General features: G+C 38.4%; 1 protein-coding gene across 1 annotated transcript; it reads right to left on the reverse strand.

Annotated features, from left to right (window-relative positions):
- Positions 1–624: 624 nt before the first annotated feature.
- ddx61 (DEAD (Asp-Glu-Ala-Asp) box helicase 61) lies at positions 625–10,715 on the reverse strand. Its single transcript, XM_042489816.1, has 13 exons — positions 10,538–10,715; positions 8,426–9,225; positions 8,016–8,079; positions 7,729–7,833; positions 6,916–7,045; positions 6,400–6,546; positions 5,992–6,086; positions 5,778–5,900; positions 5,499–5,627; positions 4,673–4,853; positions 4,485–4,586; positions 4,121–4,342; positions 625–3,103 (listed from the first exon to the last, which is right to left on the reverse strand). The coding sequence occupies exons 2-12, from the start codon at positions 8,581–8,583 to the stop codon at positions 4,128–4,130; spliced, it is 1,449 nt and encodes a 482-aa protein (XP_042345750.1). The 5' UTR covers positions 8,584–9,225; positions 10,538–10,715; the 3' UTR covers positions 625–3,103; positions 4,121–4,127.
- Between the last annotated feature and the right edge of the window lie 25 nt (positions 10,716–10,740).

The raw sequence follows: 10,740 nt of genomic DNA on the forward strand, positions 1-10,740 counted from the left end.
CAACACAACAATTCTGCACATAAATGTTTGATTTCTAACCATATTGTGAGCTAAAACAATTACAAAATCTTTTAAACTATCTGAACAAAAGAGTTTGACATGCTCCTGTCTTCTTTGTCTTTGTTTATTTGACATTATTTTTGAATGTTTTAAATCTGCCCCAGATTTGTGAAATGTTCTGTGGTATTGCAATGGTCATGTTTTCACTACATTGTTCAAAACACCATTAGCCGTATGACTTCTTAAACTTCCACTCAGGAGCAAAACTGAAAAAAAATTATGATTTGGTATATTTTAATAGATAATTACTGATACTGATCAACATGAAAATTTTTTATTGTGATGAGATTTTTAGGCCAGCCCTAACAGAATCACTGACCACAGGTCAGATTTTTGTTTTATCTATTTATTCTGTCAACACTGACAGCTAAAAAAAAAAGTTTTACACAATTTGTGCTGAGTTTGACACACTCCTGCCCAGAATTAAGATTTCTTTTCCACTGATTGTTTTCTTTAGCATCTGCTTTTTTTTGCAGGAACATACACTGACTGTGTGACTAATTCAAATTCCATGTACCAAAACAAAAGTATAGGAAGATTAAAGAAAGAAAATGAAATGAGGAGTTTGTCAGTTGGACTTTTAATTCATTTGAGGCGCTGGCACTGACACATTTAACAGAAAATAGTTGCCTGTCGCTCTACTTTAAAGCATCTGGTCATAAAGTCATGAAGGTCTTAAATTCTCCAGAATACAGTGACGGGACAAAGTGGTCTCGTCCCACTCAGAAAATGGCCATGTACTCATTCAAGTATTGCCTGCACTGAGGCTAAAAAAAACTGGGAAGCCAAAATCTATCAAGAGAACTCCATACTCAAGACACAAAAAAGGGCTCAAATGTGGGTCCCCTCTCTGCTGGTGTTTGGCAAAGATGTAAAAGTCGGTCAAGGAAACAAATAAACAAAAAAAGTCAGCTGGAAATTTCACAGTATCGTTTTAAATTTGAAATGTATATCTTTGTGCTGAGGTCAAGAAGTCAGAGGCTATGATACAGTCACAAAGCTGGTCATATTTACAACTGCCATGAGACAAAGGCATTTCTTACAAATACGGAAAAACGAAGTCCTTGACTGTGCTTTCAAAACTGAAACTAATGAGGAATTGTTTGGTTTTCAAAACAAACTTGGGACAAGAGACTGGGCAAAGCAGAGGTTTGACATTAGACTAAGGCACTTCAGAGGGAACTATGAATAAAGCGTCTACATTAAAATGACCGGACAAGTCGCCTGGTTTCAACATGTCAAATACGACATCTCATCCCGTCATGTTGATTACTGATAAACTCAAGACCTGAGAAAATGCTGCCTGGTGAAATGGCTTTAAAGGGATCAAATAAAGTTTTACAATAATACTGACTTATTGTCTTTATCAGATCTGTGCTTTGACAATATGCACTACAGCGTCACTGACATTACACTGCCATCTTTAAATATTTCTGCAGTAAACGCTTTAAATATAACAAGGTTTTAGGTGCTCTGTACTGAAGCACCATAGCAGCCCTCGTTCAAACGCAGAGCAAAGAGGTCATTCTGGTTTCTGAAGCTCTCTCATTTCTAATTTTGTGATTCTTTGTCTTCTCTTCAAACTTTGGTTCCCTTTTGACAGCATTTGGTTCAACTCGGGATATGCGTATAATCCACTTTATGTAACCACTGCATTGTGCCAAATGTCTTGTCAGCAATAAAGTTGGTGGGCAAAATGCTTTTATAACCAACATGGAATGATGGCAAAAGCAACAAAAAAACTACACTTAGTGGCCACATTATTAAGTACACCTGTTCATTAAAGCAAATATCTAGATCAGCCACCCGAAGCAAGCAGACATGGTTCAACCATCAGCTCTGACTGCAATGTTGGTGCTAACCTCCGGGCATTTCCACACAGGTCCATGTGTTTAAAGGCTAAACTAACACTGCAAAATGGAAAAATGTCAGCTGGTCTGATTGTGAAGCAACATGAAGATGGTAAAATTTGATGTAAACAACGTGAATATAACATTTCTGGTTGGTGGTAGCAGTGTTATGTCAATATTTTTTTGGCAGTTTGGCTATTTGGCACCATTTAAATGCAAGAGCCTTTTGGACTACTGTTGCTGATCATGTATGTGCATGTATTTATGGCCAGTCTACACATCTTGCAGGGTTGGAAATTAGCTCACAGCAGCAGCCAAATGCTGAAAATCTGCAAGCGGCTACTAGATTCGCGTCAGCCTCTAGCCAAAAAACAAACAATAGTAATCCGTTGAGTGGCTGGTCGATTTTGGAATACACCAGCCACAGTGGCAGGTGGACAAAAAAGGTAATTTCTAAACCTGCCATCTTCCAGTGGCTATTTTTTTTGCGGGACATAATGCCACATTACAGACTACATCCTTAAAAAAAAGATAATGAGTCTAGTGGCCTCAACAGTCAGAGCTCCTGTGAGATTAAGTTAAACACAAAATCCACAGCATAAATGGGCAGCTGACAAATCTGCAGCACCCGGCCAAGGCTATTATTCCAACATGAATAAGTCTGTATGAGGAATGTCTCCAGTATCTTGTCAAGTCCATGTCAGTAACAAAGGTGTATCTAATAAAGTAGCCACTGCATGTAGATTGTTTTAAAAATTGTGGGTTTCCTTTAAAGCGTCTGATGAAAAGACGTATCAGCAGGATGTGCAAACTGCTATCTGCACAAGAACGTGAGCTGGTCTCTATCCTCTAAAGTCTACCTTTGGTTTCACATTTTAATTCTTACAGCAAAGCACAAAAAAAGTAAATGACGTCATCTATCGATTGTCAAGAGTGGCTGAGTTCAATGACAGACTTAAGCATTGGCCCAAATCACGTGTACAGTGACCATCTCTGGCAGTGAGGCAGAAACCACTTTAGTGGTAGTTACATGTACAGACAGAAATGGAAATTGCTGTAAACTCAAACTGGGAATGTAAAGAAATCTAAAGTAGACCATTATGGTGGCAAAATGGGGAACAAAAATCATCAATTGGAAGCCTGTGTGATGCATTGCCAGTGTTGTGTGATGTATGCCAGGCGCCGTGTTTCTCCTGCAAAGAAAACAAAAGCCGTGTTAGAATTTCTGAAAAACACCCATGTGAATGAGCAACAGCTTTAGAAAAGCTACAGAGCAGACAGCTGGCAGTGTGTGCTGATCAGCTCTGTGTAAATCTATGTTGACTACCGTTGTGCAGCCTGAGGAGGACAGCCTCTAACCCCTCACCTTTAAATCCTGTAAAACTTCAGTTAATCTTCTTGATGAAAGAGGATATTACACATTTGCAAGGTTGCTAGTATTTGCTCTCCTTTAAAAGCTGGAGTACTCAGATGTTTCCATTGTTAATGAAAACACTGTAAACTCAAACCACTCACACACACACAAAAAAAAAAAATTAATCTGAACCACAATGTGGAAACTAATAGTTTCTGTCTCATTATTCACCTGTTTAAGCCAGACTCCTACAGTTTAAAAACCATTAAATTTAAGACTTCATAAGACTTTTTAAATGCCACTTGACACTAAATTTAAGACAATTTTTACAATAACTATAATTGAAAAAGGAAAAACATGAGTCGAGATCAATATAGGGTTACGGACAATTTTGTCAAAATGTTAACCGCTAACATAAACCATGGCTTTTTTTGGTCAAGTTAAAAGTTAAATGTCTACTTCAAATGCTGATTTTCTTTTCAACAAACACTTGAAAAACAATGAACGTGTTATGTTGTCAATAAAGTATTAATTTGGTTGGGATAAAAAAAAAAAAGCTTGTTTATTTTTCATTTGATTGGAAGTGGTGAATCAACATGTGTGGTTTGTTTATACTTTTGAATATAATGTACCATAGAAAACAGATGCAACCAAAGCATCTCAGCCTAAAAAACCCAGCACCCCTAATGGCACCTCATCATCATTCTATGTTTTGTATTTAACAATGAAAAAAACTGTGTAAACACTGTTTTAAAAACTGTCATCTTTGTCATCCAAAAAGCAACAGTTCACCTAATAACAGTCCAACAACAATATGTGAAAAACACATGGCGGTAATACGGCATATTGTACTGACCATTCACTCAGATTGCTCCCAGTTCCTTGTTTAAGGCTTCGCCGTCATCGTCACCGTCAGCATCCGGGTCAACGGAGTGAAACTCTGCCACATACAAGCTCTTATCGATGCTGCTGGGGATGGGCTTAATGTCAGTGACCAGCTGATCCTCAATATTCTTCAGGTTGTAGCGGTCATCTGAAGTTATCAGGTTGATGGCCAGACCCAGATGACCGAAACGCCCTGCCAGAGGAGAGACATAGCTTAGCTATCAAGTGCTGCCAGTATTCGTTTAATAAAGTCAAGCTGTGTGGGATGAATTTTGAAAGCAGTAGCTGTGAACAAAACGTACCTTTAAAGAGAAGTTATAATTAGTTAATCTTACCTGATCTGCCGATGCGGTGCAGGTAGGTCTCTGCATTTTTGGGAAAGTCGAAGTTGATGACCACATTTACTGCTTGGATGTCAATTCCCCGAGTGAATAGGTCTATGAGAAAACATCAATCTTAGTAAATGTACTTACAATTAAAATCTCCACTTAATATTTGGAAATGCATAACTCTCTTCACCCACCTGTGCAGACCAGGTTTCTGCACAATCCATTCCTGAAGTCATGGAACACGCGGTTCCTGTATTCCTGCATCATCTTTGCATGAATGTAGAAGCATGAATAACCCAGTTGGGTGATTTTCTTGGCCAGAAGTTCAACCCTCTGGGTGGAGTTACAGAAGATGATGGACTGGTTGATCTGAAGCTGTAAAAGAAATATTCAGACTTATGATTATTGATGACTGAAGGAATAACCTATTTTTTTGCTCCCCGCCTCAGGTCTCCTATGGGTCCACCTAAGATACATATTGTTGTAAGGTAGGCAAACTGCAGCCTGTAGGCTGCATGCAGCCCGTCAGCTCTTTGCCTGTATGTATGTGGCTCTGGTTTTCTTAATTTTTAATGAAATTTTCATTTATATCATATGTAAATCATTGCCCGAATATGAAAAGCATTCTTTTGACTTTCTATTCTAATAGGTTTTTCTTGAAAAGCAACTTCTTTCCATCTCGACATGTGAATTATATCAATTCAGGTATTAAAAACAAACGATTACAATTTTTTAAAAAAAAATATATAAAAAGAAAGTTGGCAATACTTAATTATTTTTCCACCACACCTAAAGAGAATCCTTGATCACAATATATGTACTTCTATCTTGAGGTACCAACAAGAATGATACCTTACAGTATATTTTTTGTAAAACCTAATTGTAAAATCACTAACAAATAAAATGATCAGTATTGAAACTATTAACCGGAGATGTAGCACTGCTTTCTTCGCCTGGTATCGAGTAACTCTCAAAAACTTCAGAATCTTAGTATCCAACTGGTAAGTGCTGCACACTTACCCGAGAAAAGAGTGTGTTGAGACAGTGGACCTTTTGTCTTTCAGTCACGTAAGCGTAATACTGAGTGATGCCCTTCAAGGTCAGTTCCTCCATCAGGTTGATCTCATAAGGCTTCCTCAGGTGCTTGCTCTGGAAAAGTTATTTAAGTGTGTTATGAGACTCCTCAACTCCTTTGAAGCCAAAAAGATGTAGCACGATTTAGGGTCAACTTTAATTTCATAAATCTACCTTGTAACTTATGAAACAAGATCTAAATGTTCACTTTATCACAATTCTTACCATGAATTTTTGCACACTGATGGGGAAAGTGGCAGAGTAAAGCAGGATCTGACGATCTTTTGGCATGAAGCTGATAATGTCTTCAATCAGGACCACAAAGTCCTGGGACAGCAGCTTGTCTGCCTGAAAAATATATGTATTTAAAATAAAGCTTGTTTATAAACAAAGTCAACAATACTGAAAAGTGAAATTAGAAATTAAAAATCAAACCTACCTCATCCATCACAATCATTTGGGCCTTGTCTATTTTGGCCACACCTTTTTTGATCAGGTCTAGTATCCTGCCCGGTGTAGCAATCACTACATGCACTATAAGAAGGGGAGGAGGCACAATCAGCAAATCACGAACAAGCTCTACTCACAACAGCTGCACAAACGGATACAAGTGTTAAGTCAGCAGAGTTTTGGGGTTGTACTGATGGCTTAAAAAAAGGGTAAACTAGCAAAATGTTATTTAAAAGAAAAGACAATATATATATATTCAGAGTGACATGATGAAAACAACCCATTAAAAAACACTGGGCAGTAGCTTCTGGGAAATAATGACTTATTCACATTCAGCTTTTTTTGCAGTGAGAAAATCCTTTTTTAATTATCGTGAAAATAATGGTGCGACGAGTACCTGTCTCATCGAGACGCATGATGTCGTCCCTCAAGTTGGTACCACCTGTAGTAGCCATGATCTTGACCCCTCCTAGGTGCTTGCTAAGCTGAATGCTGATCTGGCTCATCTGCAGGGCCAACTCTCTCGTTGGCACCATTACTATGGCTGGAGTGAGAAAGAAATGGGAAGGGCTGATGAAATGCCAGGGTTGATGAGACGCATAGAAAAATGAAATTAAGTGATGCTTACAACCAACAAACATAAATTCAAAGTAGAGGAATGTGGCAGAATAGTGCAGTTGTCGTGAAATTGTCTATACAATCCAGGGATTTCTGGACCAACAAAAGTCTATCTGAATGTGCTTCAGTGTGCTTGGTGATTCTGTTACTTTTTAATGGGATTATGCGCCTGGTATTTTCTATACAAAATTCTACACTACTATGCAAAAGTCTTAGACCACAAAGTTATATATATATATATATATCTCCAACTATCAAAACTGAGCTTTGGAGCTTTCGGCAGACTGAAACTCACCCTGGATGTGATCCTTCTTCAGGTCTATTCTCTCCAGTAGAGGGATGAGGTAGGCTCCACTTTTTCCTGTGCCATTCTTGGCTCGAGCTAAAATATCTCTGCCTGACAGAGCAATCGGGATGCTTTCCTCCTTTTGGAAGACAGAGAAGTCCAATCAGTACAATGGGCAAGGTTCACTGGACATGACACTTATTTGGAAATAAGGCAAACAATAAAAAAAACAACCTAAAAAAAATATCCTATTCCTGACACTTAAGCATCCACAAACAGGCCTTGACATCACACCGCAATATAGCGGTATACTTGAAGTCATGGAGTCAGTACTACAATTACACCCCCCATTTCAAATTGTGGAATCTATTGTTCAGATACAGAAGAGACGAGGAGACAAATTAAATCCTTTTTACGTGGGACCACAACCCCTTCAGGCCATACAGTTGAGGAGTGGTTTGTAGACGTGTGTGTACATGTAATGGGATCCTGTGGCTGGCAAGAGGGGGCTGGAAGGAAAGCCTAAATTTTCCTCTATTGGCAGGTACATGCAAGAATAAGAGGTTGGTGTGTAGCATAGTCAAATATATTTGTCAGAGAGGCAGGTGATGTCTAATGAAGATGCCTTAAATGGATCATTTTGGTGAGTGAAATCTGGAACATTCTCAAATTTGAATCAGTTATAAAGTAAATTTTCTAATTCTGATCAATGTGAAGGTTGAGTGGATGAATTTAAATTCTGCCACAAGATAGTTAAGAAAAAATACAAAAAGCCCTGTTAATATACACAAGAGGGCCCTAAGTTATAAAATCTGTATTTACCTGGACAGGGGATGGTTTCTCCCATCCCATTTCAAAGATTCCCATTAACAGTTCCCGCTTTAGGCAGTAGTCTTCAAATTCATTTCCCTTTGTTGCTGTCACATCCTGTGAGACCAGAGCAGAAACATGAGATTACAGTTTAATTGGATCCAGACGCTGATGTGACAGCATTAGAGGCCAACACACACTCAATGAGTCAAAAACATCTAAATTCAACAGGAAATATGGGAAGTATTTGAACAGTGGATCTGAATAATTACGTCTGCTAATATCAATGATCACATTACCGAAGTTTTCATCCTGGTGTCTTTTGGAGGAAGCTCCAGGCACTTCTTCCAGTCATCACCAAACCTAATTGTAAAAATTTGCCTTGTTATGTGTGAAACAAAATGATACACAAACATACAAAGAAAGGCTCTGAATTATACTGAACCCCAAGTGCACATTAGCAAAAAAAATAATAATAATGCACTGAAAACACTCAGATATAACCTCTTTTGCTGTTGTTAAAATGGGCTTGCTCTCAATTTTATTGTGCAAGACTTGTAAGAAGTTTTGAACAAGGAGTTAGATTTATATTCACAATCTGCAGATTTTTCTGTACAGTGCAGTTATAAGCTACAGAAGTGACTGACAGACAGAAACTCACATTTCTTTCAATGCAGATTAACAGAGAATAAATGGAACTGGATCTTACTTGATGCCTCCACTGCTTTGAGGAATGCTGGTCTTTTTCTGTGGAGCACTTGGTTGTTGGGCAGTTGTAAGGAGTCCTGACTGTCCTCTGAGCTGCCCATTTGCTTGTTTGTCGAATCCAATCATTGCTGCTGGATTTGCTGTTCTTGCTGTAGCCATTGGTTCAACGTGTTATCAGGCAAATTTCCTCAGTATGTTTTTGTCTTCTTCCTTTTTAAAGGTCTGTTTTGCTTAATGCACCAGTGTGTAAAAAAAAACTAAAAGCTGAAAAAATAAAAACTGTTTTTACTCTTTTTTAACAAATGTATCATGTATACAATCTGACGTTCAGGCCTCTTGAAAAGAAGAAGTCTGCGTATGAATTCTGTCTATTTACAAGACAACTCTCCAAAAAAGGGAGAAATTAACATTCATATGAATAAATAATTTGACCAAGACAAAAACTCTTTGTTTTTCTTGTCAGTGTAATATTCTCCTTGGTGTAATAATGATCCAGAATTTTCTTTGTGAATCTTGGATGTTTGAGTCCAAGTGCTATGTTTATACATTCATGGTGGCCAGTAGTAAAATAGGATCTGCTTGGTCACATCTGCTTTGTTCCTGTGATAGCCAAGTCTTCTCTACTAGGGATAAATACTGGCTCCAAAAAGTCACTGCAGCAATTTTATCTTTAACATGGACAGTCCAATTTAAATGTCTATGGTTATATTGTTCCAGTTTCCTTTACGTCTGCAGCAAAAGTTGAGATGGCAGTCTGCAAAGTGCTTCGGGAATTGCCAAAAAACAAAATGTCCAGGTTACCTGTAGGAACATAAACAATTGGGGGTGGTTAGTATTGGAGCAATAACAACTGAGACAAAAATAACCGCACACTCAACAATGAGCAACAAATCAGGGTCCCCACACATTTTCATGTATATTTCAAAACCTTTCCATGACTTTATTAGGAACGATTAGAAAATAATTTAAAAAAGTATTCCCCCACTTCCTCAAACATATGAAATTCTAACTCGTAACGTAATCTAACGTAATCTCCGCTGACTGGCAACATACCCAGGTTACGTGGGAAGAAAATGGAAAAAAAGGTTGTTAAGGTTCACAAAATGGTTTCACTTATATTAAGACTTCAATATCTCGACAGATACAGGAAATACATTTGCGGTTATGTCACATTACGTAGAAGGTTATCCACGCAGGATGACAATAACAATGCCATCATAAGATCTCATTTCATTTCCAAAACGTTCAGTAATTTATTGTGTAATTTCATGACTTTTCCAGGTTTCCCATGACTATATGAACTGTGAACAAATGTTACGAAAGATCAATAACATACATTTTGTCTGTGTGTATTAGCACCGGCTATCTTTAATGAGCTGGACACAAGCAACGCCACGTTTAGCTAAACGATTAAATATCAGAAACAGCGGCTAATGTTAGACCGCAGAGCTGGCGTTTAAAAATGGTAAAAACTCTATCCATGTGGCGTTAACAGGTCGAAACAGTGGAGGAAAGCGCCTCAATTTAACACGAAACCGTGCTTAGTAACTGTGCCAGTGCGGCTTTGTTGTGACGCCATGGGTAGCTAACCTGATGCTGACTTAGCTAACGCTGTAAGAGTTGCGAGCTAAAATCAACTGACCAAGTTATGCTCGAAGTTGGCTAAGCTAGTTGGCAACAGGACTTAATTTTGTTCAACAAAACCCAAAGAAAAGCCAACAACCAGCACATTGTCTTGAAGGTATACTATTTCATGAAAACATCGTTGTCAGCGTCGATAGCAAAGTTAGCGCTAAAGAAGTTAACTACTTAGCACGCCTGAGAGCAGCGTTAAAACTTTATGCATAGCAACGTGGCTTTAACCGTCCACAGCTAGCAAGCTAACGCTAAATCGTGTTCCGGATTGTTATAAAGAGCGTATATCAAACATTACACGAGGAAACAATGAGCAAAAAGCAAACCTGTGGGGGTATATTTAGCTCGCACCTGTTTTTTTCCGACACTTTTATTCAACATGACTAACCATAAAGTTAGCACGCTAATGTTAGCTTAGCCGAGCTGAGTTAACGTACGCGGCTGTGTTGATCAATATGCTTGAGAAATGACTCTTTACCCGGTCGGAGGAAGTTGCTACCCTCGCACTGGTAACATCCACCCAAAAGTATTCCCCGTTGTACCGTTGCTTAACGTTATATCGTTAGTTTGATTAAGTTTGGTGAATACTCGCTGATTCCAGAAATCCACCGAGTTTTCACTCTTTTGTCTCTTCTTTCGGACTATTGACAATTCAACATGGCCGCGCGCTCGATTTTGGGC

This window comes from Plectropomus leopardus, chromosome 7 (assembly GCF_008729295.1).
Source record: "Plectropomus leopardus isolate mb chromosome 7, YSFRI_Pleo_2.0, whole genome shotgun sequence".
Lineage (NCBI taxonomy): Eukaryota > Metazoa > Chordata > Actinopteri > Perciformes > Serranidae > Plectropomus > Plectropomus leopardus.

Excerpts from the sequence above, each read along its gene's own strand:
- ddx61 (XM_042489816.1), bottom strand. The coding sequence starts at position 8,583 with ATGGCTACAGCAAGAACAGCAAATCCAGCAGCAATGATTGGATTCGAC. Across the intron at positions 7,834-8,015 it reads ACACCAGGATGAAAACTTCG|GATGTGACAGCAACAAAGGG; the intron begins GTAATGTGATCA and ends CTGGTCTCACAG. Across the intron at positions 4,587-4,672 it reads CAGAAACCTGGTCTGCACAG|ACCTATTCACTCGGGGAATT; the intron begins GTGGGTGAAGAG and ends GTTTTCTCATAG.